This window comes from Desmodus rotundus, chromosome 4 (genome assembly GCF_022682495.2).
Source record: "Desmodus rotundus isolate HL8 chromosome 4, HLdesRot8A.1, whole genome shotgun sequence".
Lineage (NCBI taxonomy): Eukaryota > Metazoa > Chordata > Mammalia > Chiroptera > Phyllostomidae > Desmodus > Desmodus rotundus.
This window is the reverse complement of record NC_071390.1, coordinates 89,961,742-89,985,281: the sequence shown is the minus strand read 5'-3', so window position 1 is coordinate 89,985,281 and position 23,540 is coordinate 89,961,742. Positions and strand designations below refer to the sequence as shown.

The 23,540-nt window shown below is 43.5% G+C and overlaps 1 protein-coding gene across 2 annotated transcripts in view; it reads left to right on the top strand.

The window, feature by feature from the left end:
• The window catches only part of UNC5C (unc-5 netrin receptor C), a 348,264-nt gene that overhangs the window by 312,668 nt on the left and 12,056 nt on the right, over positions 1-23,540 (top strand). For both annotated transcript variants that reach the window (XM_024574906.4, XM_024574905.3), the window contains 2 exons: positions 6,535-6,703; positions 9,639-9,872. In XM_024574906.4, the coding sequence (XP_024430674.1) occupies positions 6,535-6,703; positions 9,639-9,872 (403 nt within the window). The remainder of the gene's footprint in view (positions 1-6,534; positions 6,704-9,638; positions 9,873-23,540) is intronic.

Here is a 23,540-nt window from a genome sequence, read left to right as displayed (position 1 = left end):
GATCGAAAAATCAATTTAGACATTCTAAATATGAAGGTAAATAAAACTTTTTTATAAACTTGGGGGAATGGAAAGTCTTCAGCAGCCAAGTGATACAGGAATAGCAGTGCTTTTTAAGGATTGCTCTGGTGCTGGTGTGCAGGGGGAACTGGTGGGGGGAACTGAAAGACCCCCCAGGAGGCAGGGGCCTAGTTGGGCTGTGGCAGTAATTTAGGTGTGAGGGGGGCGGGGACAGAGCCAGGCTCAAGTCCAGTGGGTGGAAAGTGAACTGTATTTCAGAAGAAAAAGTATTTCACAGCTGGTTAGAAGTGATGCAAAACCACATAGAATATATACTTAGGTATCAAGCTGTGGGCACCCTGAGAAAGAAGGAGGTCAGAAACAGCAGCTGGCTCAAGAGGGGCAAGGCCATTCTGAGTCAGGGGGTCCCAGTGTGTGCCAGTGGGGGTACGGGATTTGTGCTAAAGACGCAGGTGGGAAGACACCAGTGAGTGGATTCTCCCAAGGAAAAGGTGCAGAAGCAGAAAGACAACCAGGGAACAAACTTCAGGATATATTCCTGCATATGGTTTGGTTGTGATGAGTGAAACTAAAGAGAACATGAAAGGATAAGAATTTGCATCCTGCATGGTGCTTAACATATAGAGGCTTATCAAATAAATATTTTAAATGTAAGGATGAATGCTTCTGAGGTCAAAGGGAAAAGAAATCAAAGGCAAAGAGAGTTTCAAGATGGAGGGAATAATCAACAGAGGTGTTATCAAAATTAAAATGTAGAAAAAGAATAATAATTTAAAAATTATTAGATTTGTCAACTGCAGGACATTTATGGTCTTTGGGTATTTTTTTTAGTGTGAAATCCCAGTAGGAAGAGTGCAAAGCATTAGTTACTAGTAAGACAATTAAAATTATCGTATATATTTACAGAATATAAAGAGTAATGTCCTAGGATAGTGGGTCCAAAATCTTTTATGGAGGTAATTATATAGTAGGTAGTTTTCATTTATTTTCATGTTGTTTGGAACTTTGTAAACAGTAGTTGACATTGTTTCTCAGCGAAACATAAGGTATTCTCCCTTTAATGAGTGCCCTAAATGTCTCCCCTGAAGGGACAGTTATAAAGAGACTGAAGCAATAGGGGGAGGAAGATGAGGCCAGGCATATGTGAATCTTCTTCTCTTACCATTCTCTGCAATGCTTATTTATTGAAATCACACTTAAAGAAATGATCCAAGGTGAGTTGTGAAAACACAGTCTTTTCAATGGGAGAAAAAAATTAAATAGATGGATTTTAAAAATGGGAAAAATAAGATTAGAAAAGATAATATAAAGTTGAGTGAGCAGTTAGGATATAAAATACTTGGTGTAATTCCCAGCGTATTTCTGATAGTAGGTCATGAATTTGCTATTTTGGAGCTTATTAGGTATAAGATCCATGTGTCCGTGAGGAAAAAATATTCCTGGAAGAAGCTCAATGATTTCTCTGTGGTTCTTCATAAAGAAGACATTTTGTTAATACAATGAACAACTTCCTTAAATTGAAACCAGCAATGCATTTCATGGGGCTGCCTCTGTCAGTGTCCCTCAATGTAAGTAGATGGTATAAGGTCCAGGTATAAATTAAGTAAATAATGACACAAGGATTCAGTAGCTCAGTCCAGGAACAATACTTCACCATTCTCTTAATCTGGGGATTTATTGTGGCCTCTCCAGGGAAACAGTGGCACACCTGGAGAACAGCTTCCTTTCCACCCCCCCTCAGTTGCGCTTTTGATAGCAACTGAGTAAGATATTCCTTGTCAGATACCTAGAGTTTAATTAATATTTCAAGTTGCCAGTTACATGTGAAACCGTGTGCTTTAAAAGGCAGCTGAGCCTAGGGTGGGGTGCCTTTCTGAAGGACCAAAGACCTGCGACTTAATAGAAGGCATCTTGGCTCCACACAGAGGTGGATGGACAGAGCTTCCTTTCAATAAGCAAACAGGCAAAAAATTTCTCAAGGGCCTAAACCCAGAGAAGCAACACAAAATACACCATTATATGAAAGAAACCAAATGACTGTGTTTGAATTCTAGCTCGGCCTCTGACTAGGTGGGCGGCCTTGGGCAAGTGTGTTAATATCTCCAGGTTGCAGTTTCCTCTTCTGGAAAAGAGGTAACATAAATATTTATCCTAACTACCTTACAGGTGTGCTGTGAGCAGCAAATGCAATTGCTTTTGTGAAAGTTTTGTAAATTATGTACTTCTGTGTAGGAGAAGATCTCCTCACTGGTAACAGCAAGGAAAGGAAGAGAAAATCGGACAGGAAATGAAACTTCCTGTCTGAGAGCTTTGTTCTACAGGCCTCAGAACCCATCCAGCATTTACCATGATATTATTGCTGTTGGGCTTTAAAAAGGTTTTAAAATATTAATCAGTGTTCATTACTGAATTTCTACTTAATTGCAGCTTTTGCAACTGATTTTTGCTTTGCATTCATTTCCATATCATCTGCAATTAATATTTACACAACGTCTGCTTAAATAGCTTGGATAACACATAATATAAAAGAGTCAAACCCTTGTCTGCAAACACTTGAATCAGACTTATTTATATTTATTTTCTATTTTTATTTAATGGATTTTAATACCATCTCTTTGTATAAATAAAGGAAATGCGAATTTGAACACTCTGACCTTTGAAACATCTTAACCATCCCTAAGCCACTCCTTCCATAAATGTTTGGAAATGTTTCTAATTTCAACATTATTTCTTTCATCTTGAAACCACCACCAAAAAAAAAAGATTTTTAGCATTATTCTTCTTTATTTTTTATTCCCTGTTATGAATTTCACTCCACTATTTCCCTATTCATTACATTCTTGCACCTCATTGGGTTAATAAATTCTTTTGACACCTACTGCCCCTTCCTCCTCTTCCTGTCCCTCCTCCAGGAATGGCACCCATCAATATTGCATGCCAGGGGTGTGCTTGGAGAGCGCAGGTCTGACAGCTCCCTGGCCCAGCAGGAAGTCTCCTCCCTTCTGTTCCAACTCAGTGATGAAAAGAACCCCTCCTCCTTCTGCCTCCAGCACCACCGGCTGCTAACAGCAGACTGAGAGACAGATGTTTCCAATCCCCAACTGTATTGCAAGGACCACTTGAAATGGTTTCCACTTTAGTTTCCTTCCTTAAATGTCTAATGCTCCATAGACACAGGCAACAGCGTGGTGATTACCAGAGGAAAGGAGGGGTGGGAGGAGGTAGGAGAGGGTATAAGGGGAATGAATGGTGATGGAAGGAGACTTGACTTTGGGGGGTAAACACGCAGTGCAATATACAGTTGATGTATTATGGAATTGTACACTTGAAACCTATAAAATTGTATTAACCAATGTCACCCCAATAAATTCAATCAAAAATTAAATGACATAAAATGTATTTTTTAAAGCTTAATGCTTAAGGTATACTTGTAACTAAAAGATAAGCATGGTGTCCAGGAAAATGCAATCATTGATCCCCCCACCTCGAGTATGAAAAGCAGAATTGAAAAAGCTCAGGGCAGGTAGTATAAGGCTACCTATGACACAGTGAAAGTAAAACTTTACTCAGGATTTGAGAGAATGAATTTCAGACTGGAAGGAAGGAGGGAAAACTGGGTTAAGTGGAAATGAATGTGAGGGCAAAGGGGGAAGAAATGAGTTCTCAAGCCGCCAGCAACTTTAATACTCCAAATGCCAGTACAGTTCCAACCACTTTGGTAACTTCAGATTTAATAAAGCCTCTGTCGTTACCCAGTGAGGATGGAAATATTAAAAGACTAAAAAGAGTCAAAAATTGTTTCGATTTTCTAAGTAGAAGGGAAAACAAACCTGTAAGTTGGTGAGATTCTAGTAAAATTTTAGAATGAGAGAGGAGTCAGTGATAGCCAAATCTTATTAAAGGAAGAATATGCTAAATTTAATTGTGTCCTCAGAACTGATAATAATAATTGTCAAGAACAAGGGGATCTCTAAGATTTAACCTTACTCAATGAGCTATCAAGTTGGCCTCCAGTTTTGTAAAAGCTGATAAATGGCGCAAGAATCCCGGTCGGAGACGAAGTGCGGTTTATCATTCAGATCGATGGCGCTATCCAGAGTATTATCGTTTCTGTGCTCATTCCCCGCGTCCTGGCTCTGAGAGAGTGATGCCGAGGGAGGCAAACATCTGCACACTCAGTGGGTGTCTTTCAGGAAAGGTCCCCCGGGCTTAGGGCACCTGAGCCTTTCATAACGGGAGGTAGATAAGCCTGCCGTTTGCTCCAGGGATAAGCACTGTCTTCATCTTCCAAGGCGTGTGCTATGCGATGGCCTTGAAAACATAGTCAGGAACACACAAAAACATGGAGCTCCACGGAGAATTGTTTCCAAGAGCATTAAAAAAAATGAAACAGTAACAACTGCTATCACTCATTGAGTGTTAAATGAGGCCACAGATATAAGCTAGATTATGTAGTATTCAATATATAAACCATAGGTAAAGCCTAGAGAAAAATCCATTTCAAGTGGTCATTGCCATTGTAAAGGAATTTGGTACGTCCCTTGCAATATCCATGTGAATGAAATGGAAAGATGTGAAATAAACAATGTGCATTTTAATGGATTTATATTTGGCTGAACTAAATAACTCAAAAGTATTGACGTCATACTGGAGAGAGGTGTCAAGTGGTGTCCTTGAAAAGGTCTCTGTCTTGGCCCTACTCTTGTATTACAGTCTTATCAGTGAGTGGAATGAGGACATAAATGGCAGGCATATCAGATTTATGGGGGACAAAAGACTGCGTGAGACAGCCAATATTTGGAGGAAAGACACGGCATTAAGAAATAGATGTCTTGAAATTTTCCCTGACACCATTAAGGTGAAATTAATAGCTAAATATAAAGTACTATACATAGGTTCAAAAGCCATCATCATCGAGATCACATAACTACAGAGATTTAGCCAAAGAGCCTTTCAGATTAGAAATGCATAGAGTGGTTCGTTTAACAGATTGCTCAGCCTTCTCGGGGCTTTATTGCCTCATTTTATAAAGGAGATGCGTGACCATATTATCTCCATCCTCCCATCTAACTCAAGCTTGCTAATTAATATTCATAATTACTTGATTGAGGATAATCTAAGGCAACAGTTTTGTGAGCCGTTGATAAAACTACATATTTCAAACAAAAAAAAATAGTAGTCTCCCTGTGCACTTGAATATTACATTTATTTCAAGATGCCCCACTTTAGTGAAGACACCAAAACACTGACAGACGTCTGAGTAAAAGTGACGGTAGAAACATAGGGAAAGAGTCAGAAATCGTGATTTTCTAGCTGAAGTTAAAAACCATTGAGGAACTGAGAGGATGTTTGGTCTCAAATACAGAAGATTTTTTAGAGATGTAATAACAATCCTTAAATATTTGAAAGCTTTTCATGCCGAAGTGGAGAGGAGGCAGGTCATGGACATGTGGAGGGAAGGGTCAGGAAGGAAGATTGTGTCCACTCGAAGTAAGAAGTGTTGTGAATGTGAGTTGGTAATGGGTGCGGTGATCCTCAGTAGGAGTGGACTACAATTTGGATGTGTCAAAAGCACACACCACACGTCAGCATATTGCAGAGAAGCTCCTGTTTTGGACAGAAGGTGGTACTTATTGACCACAAGGGTTCTTCCTCCTCTAAATTCTATGAGTCTGTGATTTCTCACCCATGTTAGCTGACTGAGCAGTTTCGAGAGCTGTCGCTGAGCAGGCATTGGCTCGGTCCCAGCACTAGCGCTGTGAGACTTCAGGTGACCCGCTCAACACCTCGTGAGCACTGACTTCCTCACAGACCATCGGAAAACGTGGGTTCATCCATCCATTTGTTGGTTGATTACAACCTCGTTAGGGAAAATATTTAAGGAAATTTATAGAAAAATGTGAAATAAAGATTTTGGATCTTTAAGGTTCTTTCCATCCAGTCACTCATAGTATAAAGTATACAAAGACAGAGATTTTGTTTTAAATTGCTACAGAAATACAATTCTGTATTCTGTCTGGTCACTTCTGAAAGAATGAGTTTGCTATACTAGCCTGAATTATTCCTGAAAATCATGTGGAAGAAGTTTAGCTCTAGGGTATCCCTATTCTGAAGTGATCTTATTGAGGTATTTTTCAAGTTAGGTCCCAGAAACACAGAAGTACTTAAGCCCTTGTGAGGCCAATGGCAAGTGTTATCAGAAACATGGTTATGTAACTTCTTCTCATTCCACACTGAAATTGTACATGAAGTCAAGGGAAGTCGCCGAAGGTGGACCTGTACCTGAGGGAAGGGAATGGAAGAGGGTCTGGCAGATCCACGTTATCATGGAGACCTCCAGTCGTGCAAGGTCAAGGTCGTAGAGCAAAGATATGTCTTCTAATGTAGCTGTGCCTTAACCGCCCCATGAAAAAAAAACTCCAAATAGAAACTATTTGTTGAAGTTTTAGATCTAAAATCTCAAAGAGCACATACACACAAAAATGTCACTGATGCTGTTCTCTGCTCTCCTAGGCCACCCATGGAAGACACTCAGACGCTCTTGACCCCTGTGGTGAGCTGTGGGCCTCCGGGAGCCCTGCTGACCCGCCCCATCATTCTCACTATGCATCACTGTGCAGATCCCAATACCGAGGACTGGAAGATACAGCTCAAGAACCAGGCAGCACAGGGCCAGTGGGAGGTGAGCTTCTCTTGCGATGAAGATGGAAAGCAGGAGTAATCCATGCAGATAAGCAGGAGCAACCATGGGAAGGCTTTTATTTTTTAAAGCAAAATATGGATGGAATTTTATCTTACAGTCAAAATGAGAAAGTGTGCAGGTGGAACAAGAGGATGGGAGAAAGAGAGAGAGGCCAGAAGGGGGGAAGAGCGATAGACTGTTTACTGAATGCTTTATCCATGTACTGACAGACACAGAAAGTCATGGTCAAGTGCGCGCTCGCTCCTAGGGAACGGGCGCTTAGGAGTCTTACATGAGGCCATTTTGGAATATACATGCTGTATCTTGGGAAGAGAAATACATGTATTTTAAATTTACAAGTAGAGAAGCATGGCACCTGGGTCAGAAATCATTAGGCACTAAATTGCAAACAAGTTCTGGGAATCTAGTCCCTCTGAACCTGACCTGGGGAAACAGCAACAGTCTTCTAACCCCCCCACCCATGTAGAACACCTCGGGCATTTCGAGTCTTTGTGGCCTTGTTCTCCTGACTTCTTAGTGACGGTGCCCTAAGCAAATCCTGTTCTTGGCGTCAGAACCCTCCAGTTACACCTGTCCTACGGTTAGTTAAGTGAGATAGGATTTGTTTAGCACGAAGATTTTATACCTGACACCTTTTTAAAACTTTGTATATTTTCATTACTATCCCTTGAATAAACAGTATCTATTATTTAAATGGAAAAGAGCCAAGTAAAAATTACACTTTAGATTATTCTCAGGAAAGCCTATTTCAGGAATGTGTTAATTAAAAAAATAGCAAATAATTTTAAAAGCCCCTGTATTTTTGTGTAATCACTACAAAGACAAGTATCCAATCTATATGTTATCTATTTTGTGATTGCATACGGTATTTCTTTTAGGAGAGAAATTTTTGAAAAAAATATACATAAACATTCAAGATCCTAATACTTTAGGGAAAAGTCGGGTTAGAGCTAGAACAGCAGCAGGGTGCCGCTGGCGTGAGCTGGGGCTGCCTCTGTGGACATGCTCACCTTCAGCCACAGGAGGGCATCGCTCCTTGCCAGAGGACCTCATGTCCCGGACTGAAGTCTAGGGATGAACTTTGTGTTCAGGCCAGACTTAACTAAATCTTACTTCAGTTCCATTAAACTGTAAACAATTTATCCCCAAAACATTCCAAAGTCTCAGTGTCAAGTAACTCCAAATTGTTTGCACAATTCTCTGCCTAATACCCTAATACCCTGTCTTTGTCTGGATAATTTGAATAATAATAATAATAAAGAGATGAAAAGAGCAGAGAGAGAAAGAGAGGACAATCCATATGAAAGTACTCATACTTGTGACAGGGACATGGGGCATCTTTATTCTTGACCAATCTTCTAGGAGGCTTTCTGTCACATGCCTTTATTAGATGATGCTCAGGGCATGTCCTCACCCTGCTGAGAAAGCAGCATCTTTCCAGGTGTCCTTTAGGGGCTGAAATAAACCTGGAGGTGCTGAGCTTCTACCTCTCTTTTCTAGTTCAGTTTGAACTCCATCTTTGGGCACAGGTTCAGTTGCAGAAATGATTCATGGATGCTATAAAAATGCAGCTCTTGTTAGAGCTCAGGTGATGTTGCCAGGCCTAACTAATAAACAACCACCTGAGGAGCCTACTTCTTTCATAGCTTTGTCCAGCCCCAGGGACTCAATGTATGATGACACATTCATTCATTTTTTGGACAAATAACCATTTGCTCACCATAAGCTAGGCCCACCAAAATGGTGGGGGGGGGGCAAGCAGATATAGTTCCTGCCTCTGTAGAAATGCAGTAGCTAATGCAGAGGGTGAGTCATACCTGCACATGTATTTTATTTCTCTACATCAATTTTTTTTTTAATTTGAATTCATTAAGTAGGAGGATTCACATAAAAAGTCTGAATTCCCAGCTTCTCTTGAAAAACTTAAGGTCATGTGCTCACTAGGCTTGCATTTCTGCAAAGCTGCAATGGGCTGAAGCCAAAAGAAGACTAAATAAGCTCTTTAGACAGGCCTGTGTTCTGCTTTACCACAGTCTCCACCATTCCTCATTGTCTCTGCCCTTCCTGCTTCACACATTCCTATTACCTGGATGCCCTGGGAAGCATGTGGAATTGTGACCCGTGGTTTATGGATTTTATGCTAGGTCTTTCAGATGATTTTTTCCAGTGGCCTGAGTCATTTGGATAAATCAAAACTTGGTTTAGTTAGTAACTACTTTCACAAAATTCATCACTTCCGCTTAATTTTATTTCTTGCTAAATGTTTTCAAAATCTAAAAGGATAGACTGTTCAAAACCTTGTGTGAAAAATAACAGAGAAAATGGTCTTAAAGGCATGGAGTTTGCTCTCTATGGAGTCCAGCACCCCAAATTATTGAAGAAAAGTAATAGGCAAGTGAGTTTGGAAGAACATAGTAGAATGGTATCATGTAATTCCTTAATTTTTCTAATTATTTTCAAACCCCTATATTTTTAGGGGGAAAAAACCCTACTATGCTATAATGACATTGAAATAAAACAGTACTTTTGGTTTCAGTAAGAAATTTAGATGTTAAATCATAAAATTCTCATAAACATAATAAACATATCTCCAGCGAAGTTAAAAGGATAATTCATGAATTTGTTTTAGAATTTTTTGTAGATTTTAGTAATGTAGATTCTCAGAAGATCAAAACATGTTTAAACAAATGGCATCTAAGTGACAAATCTAAGCAGTATAAAGGCAAGTGAAGTAAGGGAGATAATGACTAAGGATGGAAAACGAGGTATAATACAGCCTGAGTAAGAAAAAAGAGCAGGAAAATTAATCACCAAAATTCAGAAGTCCTGCTCCACCCACGACCATTGGTCACCATCGGGGCTGCCCACAGGCTCCTCAGGGGCTCAGCCAGGCCCCTCCCCTCTTCTCGCACAGGATGTGGTGGTGGTGGGAGAGGAGAACTTCACTACGCCCTGCTACATTCAGCTGGATGCAGAAGCCTGCCACCTCCTCACAGAGAACCTCAGCACCTACGCCCTCGTAGGCCAGTCCACCACCAAAGCTGCTGCAAAGCGCCTGAAGCTGGCCATCTTTGGGCCACTCTGCTGCTCCTCCCTAGAGTACAGCGTCCGAGTCTATTGCCTGGATGACACCCAAGATGCCCTGAAGGTAGGTGTCTCCTGCCAGACTTGCCCTTTTCACCTTCACAGCAAAGTCAAGGTTTGGTGTGGCTGCGCACACCTGAGGAAAATGCATGTGTGTGTGTGTGTGTGTGTGTGCCCCAATGTGTGAACACAGTGCTTGGCCCCAAAAGATGCAATTTAAAAACAAAATTAGACATTTCTCTGAGTCCATGCTGACAGACGAGCTGTTTCCATTATGCTGATCCCTCCCAGGGGCTCCTTTTGTTTGTCTTCCTTGATTTCCTTTAATGAAAAATTTAGAAGGGAGAATTTGGCAACGAGACCCATGGATGGTAAATAATCTGCTTCCATGTTTATCTCAACTGCGTTCTTGTAAAAGGAATTGGCGTAATTGCTCACACTGTACGTCCTCTTGTGTGCTACTGCATTTATATGCTTTCCCATTCTTTTTATGAGGACGGCAAGGAAGAGGGTTAGCATTTGACAACAGGCTGCTGCTTTGCAGAATAAACGAGCTTAATACCTGGTGCTATTATTGCCACTCATTTATCCCACTTGAAGCTTTAAAAGATATAGTAAGCGCCACTGAAGAAGTTACAGTCTAGAAGGAGGAATAAAAGAAGCACACCAAGGACTGGGAGACAAGTCAGTGTGATTAATGCTGTAGGTATATGCAAAGTTCTATGGAAGTTCACGAGAGGAAAGCATGATATTATTTTGAGGAAATCTGAGAAGCACCTAACATTTGATATTTGCCCTAGTAGGAAATATGGTTTGACCAGCCAAATGGGAAAAAATACAAGAGTTTTAGGTGAAGGGAACAGTGTGAGCAAACACAGAGGGAGCACTAAATACAGACTCCCTACAGGCGTATTAGAATGGAAGGTGGGAGTTCTTTGAGGGTGAACCTTGACGGCCAGATCGAGGAGTTGAGATTCAGTTCTTGAGTTAATGGAGAGCCACTGGAGAGAATTAAATAGAAGGGCATGATAGGAAATGTATGTTAAAAATATTAGTCTGATGTCAATGGAAAAGTAGAGGCAAGTTAAGAAGAAAAACAGTGCAGGCCTGGGGTGATGATGGAGGCGTGAGAAAAGTTCTGTGTAAGCAGCTCTCGCAGGGCCTGGTGACTGGCACTGAATGGGTGGGCAAGAGATCAAGTCCGCCTCAAGTAATGTAGCAAACGCAGGGGGCAGGGGGCTTTGGGGTGTGGATCTGGTGCCTTTGCTTTGGGAGTATTGAGTCAGAGATAAGAATTATACGTCAGGATAAAGATGCCCAAGAGATAGAAATACCGTGTGGCTCTCTAAACAGAGAGTGGATCCTGAGACAGAGACCGAAAAACCAATTGTATGTTGATAGTTGTCATTCATGGTGACCGGAGAGAATATCAAGGGGGCCTAGAGGGAGAAAATAATAATAAAAATAATAAGCATTACTGAGAACTTCCTATGTGCCAGGCATGATTCTAAATATTTTTTATTAACTTATATAATCTTCCCAACAAACCCGTAAGATAATTATCCCCATTTTACAGAAGCGCAACCCCAGGCACAGAAAGGTTAAGCAAGTTGCTCTAGGCCACATGGCTATTGAGTGGAGAGCACAGGCTTTAGGCCCAGGCATCTGTCTGCAGTCCGGACTCTCCAGCCCTAAAGGATGTTTCTCAAAGAGCCACTCCCTAGAACACCGGGACCAAGGGGAGCCCAGCTATTGTAAGGGGAGGTGAAAGGCAGCCAGCAAAGGAGCTTCTGAAGGATGAGCACCCAGAGAAGGAAGAAGAGAAGTGGAACAAACATGTGTCAAGGATGCCAAGGGAAACAATGTTTCTGAAAGGCAGAGTATTTCTTTCTGGGATTTCTCCCCAGAGAGTGTTTCTGGGTCATGAAAACTGAGTGTGGCAGGTCGGGTCCGTGATGGGAAGGAGACACAGTCAGTCACCGGATGTATGTCTGATGGTCGAGCCTGTAGGAGTTTCTGATGTGAATAAATGATGTGAACACACAGCTCAAGTATGAAGCCTACAGTTATTTCTTTTATATTCTTTGCAAATGTGATACTTCTGAGGTACTGTCGGGATAGAAATCATCTTAGGCTTACATTCTCTTAGAATTTGTGGAGGAGTCATGGGGTCTGATTAAGTCAAATCTTTTTAACAATTCCAAGACAAATCATTGCAAAAAGCGTACTGTAAAGGATCTACATCATATTTGAAATGTTTGATACATGTATTTTATATTCAAACACATAGTTCTTACACTCAGGCACTCTTCACCTTTCTTCCCACCAGACACACACAAATCTGTGCAAACAAAAGTCATATTTTATAAAATCATTTGATTACTTTAATTAGTGGTCAACACCAAGAAAGACTGACGAACAGGCTTAAACAGCGAAAACAACCCAAGCGCAGTTTGTGTTGCGGTCAGGGTTTTCCAAGTAGACATTTATAAATTCTCAGCATCTGGGATCCAAGCACTTAGCCTGAAACAACCATGAATAATGGATAAGCCTTCTTGCACCTCATGGCCTTTTAATAACAAGAAATACCAAAATCCTAGTTACCAGGTGAGCCGTCTATCCAACTTACTAACGGGGACAATTAGTTCAGCCTAGCCTGCACTGCCTCAGACTGCAGCCTCTGGAATTGGAAACTTGGGGCACATAACCTCAGAAAAAGGCCCTTCATTACCTCAGTCATGCTTTTGGGGCACCTTGCCTGCTCATGCTTCCTACCCGTCTCTCTCCCCTATTCCTACTTCTCTGCTCTTTGTCATCCATAAACGCTGTCTTTCGCATCACCCCTTCCATATATCTCCGCCTTCTTCACCCTCAGCCTTCTCCTCACTCATGCTCCTCCAAAATCAGTAGTTCCTTGTCCCACACACATAGGAATCAGGTGCGGAGCTTTAAAAAAACACTAGCCCTGGGATCTCGACCCGAAAGTTCCCATCTACTAGGACTGGGTATTGGTTTTTGTTTGTTTGTTTGTTTTTAGCACATACTGGGTAATGCCTTAGTGAAGCGAAGGTTAGGAACTATTATCCAAAACGACATCACAGATCTTTTTGAATCTGTATTCTATTAAGGACAAACTTTCCTACATCCTCAAATCATTGTCTTCCCCATTCCTTTGCCTGTTCACATTAACTGCAAGTGGATCTTCCAAGTAACACGTCATTCCTCACAATCCCTACAGTGAGGATCACACCCACTGAACTAAGCCCGAGGCCAAGAGGCAAAAGTGCCAACACGTCTTGTAGCCTGTGACCACTTCTGGGGCATCGCTGTGCTTTATGAGCTCGTTCTCTGTTCTGTTATGTATTCTGCTATTCATTATTCTATTCAGTGCCTTAGTACAGAGCAGAATGCCCTTAGCATACAGTGTGGGACAAAAGTAGGGTCACAGTTGTTTATATGGAAAGTACTACAATAATTGATAAATAATAGAAGAGTAAACTATGTCTTTTACATACTTACAACTGTAAAGCTACTTTTGCCCACCCTGTATATCCCTGCGCTAGGAGTACCTGCCTCACGGTCTTTCTTTCCGCTCATTTTATTCCCAGCATCCTCTCAAGTTCAAAATTGCCTCTTAATCACAGTTCCTTTGCCCAAATTTATTCTAGGAGACCTCAGATCATCCCACATATCTATCCACCAGTGTAGGCACATTCTGCAGGTGTGTCCAACCTTTTGGTATCTCCAGGCCACACTGGAAGAAGAAGAGTTGTCTTGGGCCACACATTAAATACATTGCGACAGGTAATCACAAAATAATCTCATAATGTTTTAAGTAAATTTACGATTTTGTGTTGGGCCGCATTCACAGCCATCCTGGGCTGCACTCGGCCTGCGGGCCGCAGGTTGGACACGCCTGCCTTGTGTTTATCCCCATGAGGAACTGCACCAAGCTCTCCACCTGCCAAGATCTCCCCCTGTGACCCTCTCCTTTTCTGACCACAACCATCTGACCTTGCGTCTCTCACACACGGTGCATGCAGGCTGCCCTTTGTTCCTAAGGAAGAACTCCCTCAACCTTTTGTGGTCTCCTGGCCCACAAACCCTCATCTGCTCATACCCATATCTACAGGGAACTCACTCCCACTCCGAAATGTCTTGCCATCTGGAACTGCTGCAGGTTTTTCTAATTTCCATAGCTAAAGAAGACTCCAACTGAACAAGACCTTGGCTTCTTCCAGGCTGTTGGGTTGCTCTAAAATAATCATAAATTGCTAATTGAGTCTATTATACTCTCAAGATACCTGCCCTAAGCTTCACTTCCCCTGCTTCTCCACAATCCTTTCATTCACCTCTTCTTGACTTGTCAACTTTCACAGAGCACTTCTGCCAAGTCTCTCCCTCTCTCCTGAAGTCCCTGATTGCATCGCAGCCCCTCGTGTTGAGCACTGACCTAACTTCGACAGAACCACCCACGGGACGCTCGCTCGGCTGCTGTCCTTTACCCTTGAAACCTTTTACTTCAGCCTCTTCTGACCCAGGTTGGGCTCTGATGAAGAAGAGCCCCACTTCTCATTTGTGTTTTAATCAAATTCTTCTACCACCTCCATCTCCTCAAAGTGGGTCTCCCCAGACTCGATATTTTCTTACAGTTACTGCTGTGGACTGGAAATTCTTTCTGGATTGCGGAAACCTTCCCAGAATGTTGGACTAGGGCAGAGAGGGGAGGCTAATGGAATACTCATTCTCAGGGCTAAAGGACCCCGCAGTCTGGAGGGCTATTAGGCAAAGACAAGGTCTGGAGCTGAACACAGCAAAAATGTTAATTCCTTCTTATTATTACATGTGCTTATTGCTTATATTGTCCATGGCGGGGGGTGGGGGGGCGGTAATGAGGCCACCACATCAGTTTCAAGCAACCCTGCTGCATTCTCTTATCTTCCCACCCACAACCTTAAGTTCAGCAACTTTCATAACAATTTCACCAAGTTTTGTTATTCTGGGGGGAAAAAATGATTGCCTGAAATTTAAAAGCTTCAATGTAGCCAGTTAGAAGCATTGGTGTGGAATCAGACGCTGGCAGTGACCACTGACGTGCATGAAAGTCAGCTGGGAGACAAACGAATTCTCTCACACCTTCCAGGTGAGGTTTCTGTGTTTTGTTCCTGTTCATCTGCTCAGAGAAGGGGTGGGAGCCATGTGCAAATTGAGTTCATGCAAAGAGATGAAGATACTAAGAATTGTGAGCGTAGATTAGAACCAATTCCATGCTCAAAAAGAGAGGTCGCAAATATTGAAAAGATTGCTTTGGGTGGTATCGGGAGGGTATCTCTTTCCCTCCTATTCAGGTGAGTCAGTTAATAATTTTGGTGTTCTCAAAGATTTAGATCCTAATGATAATAGACCAGAATTAAGAGGGAACAAGGTTATATCTTGATAAGTTTAAAAATACTCCAGGAGAAATATACACCTATGGAAAAATAAGTAATTTCTGTACCACTATCCTGATGGTACAATTTATGAGATTTTCTTTCTTAATAAAGGGATTGATTCCAAACTCTGAGGTTCCGACCCAAAGGAGGAGTTACATGCAAACAGTCTCGGCAGTCTGTGGTGCTCATTGAACTTCAGGCAGATGCACAGGAGGGAGAAACCCAGCAACGCGCATTAACCTGCCCTGGCTTTCTTCCTGTCGGCATTTACCACATACCCGGACCCAGGCCATGGTTGTGGAACAGTAACTGTGCATTATCGTATTTTGTTTAAAATATAGGAAAAAAAATTTAAAATATTGAAAATTAGAGGAAGTAGGAGATCTAGTTAAGATTGTGTGGTACTCATGTGGTAGGCTGCATTCACAGACAGTCACAGAAGCCCGCCAAAGGTTTTCTTGCCATCCTTCCTCCTGGTCCTTCCCCACGAGTGTCCTTCTGATGCCCTCTCTGTGGCAAAGCGCAACCCTCCTGAACCTGGAACACCTGAGGCCTCTTGTCCAACTACTAAGGCTGGCCCTCTGCTGAACTGGCCTATTAACCATGTCTTTTCTTTCCGTTTCTTCAAACAGCCTCAAAACCAGCTTGATAGACTTTCAGGATCCTGGTCTCCGGAATTAAATTAATAGGCACATAGGTGGAACGCATGTATTAGATAACACCAACAAGAAAATGTGTTAGGTTACAAGCATTTTTTTTTTCCTGCCGAGTGTATGGACAGACGCGGCCGGAAGGGGCGGTCGCGTCGGGCTGGCTGACTGCGCCGGCTTCGCTGCCCGTCATCTCTGCGGCGCTGGTCATGGAACCTGACCACGTTGAACAGCCAGTTGGTCTGCCTCAGGGACCCTGGGAAGATTCAGGAGATCAAAGCTATTAAATTTGCTGGCACAGAATAGGCACTCGATAATGTTAATTATCCTTAGGTGGGCGTTTAGATTATACTGGCATTTTGAAGATAATGACTCAATGAAAATATTAACTCAAACCGAAATCTAATGGCGAGGTGAGTTTCTGGGTCGGTGGCGGGCTAGTGGGTCAGCCTTTCAGGGTCAGGGATCTTTTTGGTGCCCCTAAATGCACTCTATCTTTATCGCCTTCTCAGGAAACCTTAGCCCTGGCTCTGGCCCCATCGTATATTTTAGAAATGATCTGCCATATCGAATACACTTTTTAAGAGAGAGAGAAAAGAAGGAAGAGAAAATAGAAGTTGTGGTGGAGCCCTGGCCCGTGTGGCTCAGGTGGTTGGAGCATTGCCCCATAACCAAAAGTTTGCAGGTTTGATTCCCAGTCAGGACACATCCCCAGGCCGCGGATTCGATTCCCGGTCTGTGTGCGTGTAATCCCCAATCCAGGCGTGTACAGGAGCAACCAATAGGTGCTTCTCTCCCGCATGGATATTTTTCTCTCTCTCCCTTCTTTTCTCTTTTCCTCTTACTCTAAAAGCCATTAAAAAATATCCTCAGATGAGGATTTTTTAAAAAAAGCTGTGGTGGGCAGAACTGTCACTCTCCAAAGAGCCACACACAAGGCTCAGAAGCTGTGACTGTGTCACCTTACTTGGCAAAGAGAAGGCAGCCCCACCAACACTTTAGCTTCAGCGCCGTGGAACCCATGTTGGACTCCTTCCTGCCAAACAGTAAGCTTATAATGTGTGTTGTTTCAAGTCACTAAGTGTATGGTAATTTCTTACTGCAGAAATAGAAAACTAACACAGAAGTTAAAGAATAACATGCTAAGAGTTAAAGATAATACCAGGTGACTTCAGAAATTCTAGAACAACCTAAAAAGTCTTATTCCTAATACATAGATATGAGAGATCGTCTTTTCCTTGTAAGTTTGAGCAGAGGTGGGCCAGTGATACGGCCACTTCCCTGAGCACCACCCTTTGGCATTTTGCTTCACAAGTGTCCCAGACCACAGCGACCAGGCAGGCTGGAAGCAGCAGCTCAAACCAAGTATCCATGGCGGCGGCAGCTGCAGGAGCAGCAGGCAGAACCCTAGAAACTGAGTGAGTTGACGGAAACTGTTTGCACATGGTCACTGGAGCCCAGCCTTGTTATTATTAGGGATGAAGTTTGGCAGACAAACTCAGGGGGAGAGCGGAGCTCCCCAGTGTGAGCATGGGAAGAGAGAGGGGCGCAGCCAGGCCCGATGCCAGCTGCGATGACCAGAGCCAGGTGGCAGAGGCCAGGCCGGCAGACAGTCACATGTTCTCCACAGCCAGCTCGGCAGCCTGAGGCCTGAGGCCAGAGGAGGGGTCGGCTCGCGGGCAGCTGAGAGCAGTCACTGAAAAGCTGGCAGGGAGCAGGAGAGAAGGATGGCACTCTCTCTGGCCTCTGCTTTGGAGGAGTACAGGCCCACAGCTGTGACAGCGACAGTGGTGACAGTCTCAGTAGCAAAAACAGAAATTTCTCATCCCTGAATGACAAGGGCAGGTTCCAGCACAGGATGAAAGAATGAATAGGAGCTAAGCAGGTTCCATAAAATCTGATGGGAGATGTGATTTTTTTAAAATACCAGTCAGCTCAGTCCTCGAAGATTGGTCTTTTGAGGTTTAACATGTGTGGCGTGATGAACGTTTGCCAGTTTTTTCTTTGTGCTTCCAGAGCCCTGTGTCCATATGGCAGAAGCGTGCAGGAGCACGGGGAAGGTGGGCACAGGTCTCAAACTGCACAGCTCGGCCTTTCGTGCTTGCTTCAGCGCCCTGGACAGAGCCCGGCTTCTGGGTGTCTCTCCAGGGTGGGTACAGTCAGACCAAAACAAACCCCTTGGAGTGCAAGACTGGCCACTGCTTCATTCACTGCCCTTTGCGCTCTCACCTCTGGGCTGTGTTGCCAGTGGTCTCCCCACAGTAGCTGCCTCCACCCACTCGCGTCCTGGCGCTGTGTGTCCCCAGGCTCCTTGGCAGCAGTAAATACAGCTGATTCGGGGCTCTGTGTTTCCATCCGGAATAGAGAGTGTGCCACAAGTCGCACCCAGACAATACCGAGAAAAAAGCAAGGCCAAATAAAACAAAACCTTGACTTAACCTCCTCCAACCTTCTTTCCAGATGAGATTTAATGAGTTATGTGAGATTTAAGTTAACCCTTGGTGTCTTCCTCTGTCTAGCTGGTAAGATTTCTAATAAGAAAAGGAAAGGAGTAATAGCAGAGGTGTGGGACCAGGCGGAGACACAGAAGGAAGCTAAAGGCCAGATTACCTACTGGTAGGACAATCAACTCTTCAGAAACGGGAAGCTAAGGAAAGTGCCTCCCAGGAGGAGGAAGGAAGCACAAGCAGAGCAGTGGTGCAAGGCGGAGGCAAGTTCTTGAGTGGGACGAGGGTGAGCGGGCAAGAGTTTGGGCCCAGTGTGGAGAACAGGGCCTGGGCCCCAGGACCTCTCGCAGTTTCTGGCACCAGCCACTGCTTGGCGCTCAGGCAGAGACTGGTCGCGTTCTGAAATACAGGCTTCCTGATTCCCAAGGTACGCAGCTCTGTCGCCTGGGGCTCTCATGGGCACTCCTTGTGAGACTGACTCTTAGGGAAATTGGCCCAGGCTGGGAAGGAGCTGGCAGAGGAGGAAGAACAAGAGTGGCAGTGGAGGCAGGTGCCCTCTAACCCCTGCAGTGATGCAGAGTGCAACATTCTGGGGTGGGGGAAACCAGAGTGTGGGAGTTGCAGGGCTCCTTCCACTGGCCTCGCTCCAACAGCCCTTAAGGAGCACGGAGCCTCTCATGTCCAAGCCTGGGAGAGAGTGCTGGGTGCAGGCCAGAGGGGCTCCCTTTGTACACCTAGGCCTTTAAAACAGCTTGGATTTATTGTGGCTCTTAAGTGGCCCAGGCTAATGGCTTGGCATGGATAATGTCTTCGTTTAATTGGTTATTGTGAAAGCTGCTTGTTTCTACTGTGGAATCCCTTGTCCCTGCCTCTGGAGCAATCCCTCGCAGGTTCCCTGAATCGATACAGCCCTCCATCAGGGCCTGCGACGGGCAGCCACGCCCTGGGGAAGCAGCCATCTCACAGGACGGCTCCGACCCCCACGGGAAGGGGGCTCTGATACCCAGGGTCCTGCTCCTGGCGACATTACAACTGGGGTTCTCCTGTGTGTTCCTGTGAAGCGATGGGCTAGCAACACCTGTATTGATAATTGATCCCTGAGAGAGCCTTTCAAGGTTAAGTTAGAAGGGTGGAAGTGGAACTGACAAACTCAGAAAGTGACCCCTTCTATAGAAGCAGAGCAAGCCAATCAGAGCGACAGGTAAAGGCACCCAGAACCACACAAGGCACTGAGGTGCAGGTGCTGCCAGGAGGGAGGACAGCCTTTGCAAGGGAAGGTGACATTTATATTCCTGAGAACAAAGAGCCTAGATGATCCTAATTCTCATTATGGCATTTCTTTCCAAGGTCATGATATTTTTCTTAAGTCTTCCTAAATCTTTTGACCTTAAATATATTTTGTTCCTCTTCTCTGTTAAGATGCATGAAATACCCTAGCGATAAGGAAGCTGTCTTGGAGCTGAGCACACTATGCTGGGGTTACCTGTTTATATGTCAGCCTACCTGCCATGGCCCACGAGTGGCTTGGGGCAGGGGCAGGGACTTACTGCCTGTTGTCTCAGAGCCTGACCGGGTTCCCGGCAGAGCCCATGTGCTTCATGGGTGTTGAGTGGATGCGCCCAGGGAGACTGAGAGAAGGAACGCACTTAACTGTGAAGCTGTATGTTATTGATCGATGAACACATCTGTTACTTTCATGTTCTCTTACTTATCTGTATCAATGTATAAAAACCAAAATGATTTCACGCAGAAAGAATCTCAAAAATCAAGCTCTTTGAAATACAAGTTACAGTATTTTTAAGTGGGATGGGCTAGAAAATATCTGGAATTATAATACTTATACAGTACCAATATGGACAAATAAGCCTCATTAACCTGTCCAGTGGCCTCGCTTCTTCTGTCTTCTGACACAAAAGTTATTATGGGATTCGCTGTGTGTGGCAAGTCACCTCTGACTCGTGGATGGTTTCAGAGGATTTTAGTTGTCAAGGTGTTGTTTTATATATTACTTTTAATATCTTTAATGTCCACTTCAATATTTTTTTTAATTTGCACTTTGGTGACTGTTTTCTCCTTTACTTTGCCATTTCCTTAAAGTTGAACATCCTGAGTATGATGATCCTTGTTGGTACTTTTCAGGAAAAAGAACTAATTTAGGTTTGCTAAGAGTCCTTTGAACTGAGTCATTTACTCCTGGACTGATTTCTCCCCGAGGTCCAGTGCAAGGTTGACCAGCTAAACCAGCAGCCTCCGAAATGGAACACACACACCCCAGGCCCGGGGAACTATGGGGCAAACACAAACTAACATACATTTTCTGTGTTTATCTTAGCCCATGCTTTTAGCTTTTGTATTTTATAATATAACAACATGTTGCTGTATTGATATAGGCCTATGATTTACAAAGAAACATACAAAATGAATGCTCGATTTTTTGACTGGTAGACACAGGCAGTCACATGTGTTGAGGGACCTCTGCTGTGAGCAGGGGCCCATCGCTGCGGGCGCGATGGGCAGTTTACCTCTCACCACGTCGGTGTTTAATTGAAGCGGAGAGAGAAGTCAGGTTCCTCCCAGCTCTGTGCAGTGGCACCGCCTCACTCCTGGTTGGTGGAGAGACGGACAGCTTAAGAATACGGAAAGTATGTATTCCCTGGTCTCATTGTCTAAAGTGACACTTTATTTACAGCATAGGGAATATAGTCAACGTTTGTAATAACTGTGTGTGGTGCCAGGTGGGTACCAGACTTACAGGGGGATCACTTCATAAATTACATAAATGTGTAGCCACTACGCTGTACACCGAAAACTAATATAAAATAATATTGAATTCAACTGTAACTTTTTAAAAAGAATTAACTACAAAAATGAAATTAAAAATAAAATAAAATGACACTTTCCTTGGGACTTTCTCTCAAAAAAGGGCTCAAGCCAGCCCACTCACTCTCCCTGCGAGGGAGAACTCTTTCCCGTGACTTCAGGTCAATGCCAACACCAAGGATTGACTCCGTCCCAGACTTTGTGCTTGGAACGTGGTATTAGATTTCTGTGACTTCAAGGTCATGGCCAATATGCAATTTAGGTTTTTTTCAGTTTTCTTCCCTGCCAAGAACACTGACAATGCTGGCTATATCCTCTGTAATCTATGGTGATTGTAGGAATAGGGTGTGGATTATACATTGTTGGGTACAATTACCTCCCAGAATACAATGCTTCTTCTTTCAGACATCCCAGGGAGATAATTTGGACATAATGAAGATCTATAGTAATCAGATAATTACTATCGATTGCTCTTTAGACGTCTTGATGAGGTAATTAGGGTATACTGGAAAGAAGCTAGGACTGATTGATTGGCATGACTGTAATCTCAAAGATTTCTAATTATGTTTCTTTTCTTCTAATGGCTTATAAACAAACATCATTTTAGCTTTAGAATTTGTCAGGTGCCAGGTTCACTGGGAACATCAGCTTTCTCTATTATGCTAACTAGACACTGAACATGAACATGATCAACATAAGCTCATTATGCCTTCCTGCTGAAGCAGAAGAAACTGTAATTAACCCTCGCTTTCTTTATTCGTCTTCATGTCTTCATTCCCACGTGGCCAGGTCCTTGTCCAGGAATGAGCGTGAGGCCTTGTGGGCGGGAGGCCCACGAGGAGCACGTGTGACTCCGAGGGGTGGCGTGGATCTGTACAGCCTCCAGGGGCCGCTCCGAGCCGGCTGAGCTGCAGGCACAACAGAGCCAGGGCATAATGATACAACATATGTGGCCGGGTGGTCAGCTGCCTAGTTGGGGGCTGGCTGACTGCCTGGTTAGGGGCAGGATCCTGTCACAAGTAATAGCTACTCATCAGCCAGCGATATTGAATAATCTCAACGTCAATATTCTCAAGCAGCTGGACCACGCTTGTCTTTCCATCCTTTCCATGTGCTATTGCCTTATCACTTCCATTAGACACTAATTAGAGGAGTCCCTGTCAGAGACCGTTCCATACTATCCTAATATTTCCTGCACCTTATAGGACCTTTCAGCAGCTTGCGTGGCTCAGAATAATGGGCTGACTGAAAGATGATGGATGCTGAGCACCACTAAAGCAGCAGCTTCAAATGAGCTGTTTACATCTAATCAATGATGTGGGTGAGCTCTGCACTTACCAGGCTACAGTCTGGTTCCCATACTCACAGTTCTCTACCATGACCCGTCCGTGCAGGGCACCCGGCAGGCGCCCAGTGCCTGTGTGCGAAAGGGCCTGTATATATGGAACCCCATGTTTTCAATTGAAATCTCACCAAAGAAGGAATTATATTTTTATAAAATCCATTATTTTCTTGAACTCCAATTAAAGAAAAGAAAGGTCACACATCACTTACATATTTGTATCCCTAACACTTTTTACGCACGAAGGGAGCAAAGTGTGCACAGGGGTGGTTCAGACAGCAGAAGAGAAGAGACCCAGGGTGTTTTGTTCATTGATAGCTTGTGCTTAGATGCTGTCTGGATAATTGCACCTGTAGTTGGATACGCTTCATTAGCACCCATTAACTAGGGCGTTAATGGGGCATTGAGGAGTATATATAGAATTTGTCTTTGTTTTACATCTTTAGAGTATAAGTTATATAACAGATTTTTTGATCAGCGACATTTCTTAAGAAATAAAGTATTCTTTTTTAAATTAAATCTGGCCCTGCCTGGGTGGCTCAGTTGGATGGACCATGGTCCCAGACACCAAAAAGTTGCAGGTTCGATTCCTGTTCAGGGCACATACCTAGGTTGCGGGTTCAGTCCCCAGTCAGGGCACGTACGGGGTGGGAGTGGGGCAACTGATTGATGTCTCTGTCTCTCTCTCTCACCCCCTCCTCACCCCCCCCACTTATTCTCTCTCTGAAATCAGGGAGCATATCTTTGGGTGAGAACTAAAAATAAATAATAAATAAAAATAAAATAATTAAATTTAATATGAGTAACTATTTAGTTCAATATCTGCTGCTGAGAAACCTTCCTAATCTGCATCAGTGTATTTTCCTCTAATAGGACATATAATGAACACATTGTAATTTTTTTAATAATTTGAAATCCTGCAACGGATAATTTTAAGTACAATTTTACCATTTTATTCCTGTAGGTAAAGAAACTACAAAAGACAGAAAAAATGCCCAAAGCACATTCCAAATTTTTGTTCACGCACTGGTTTTACCGAGT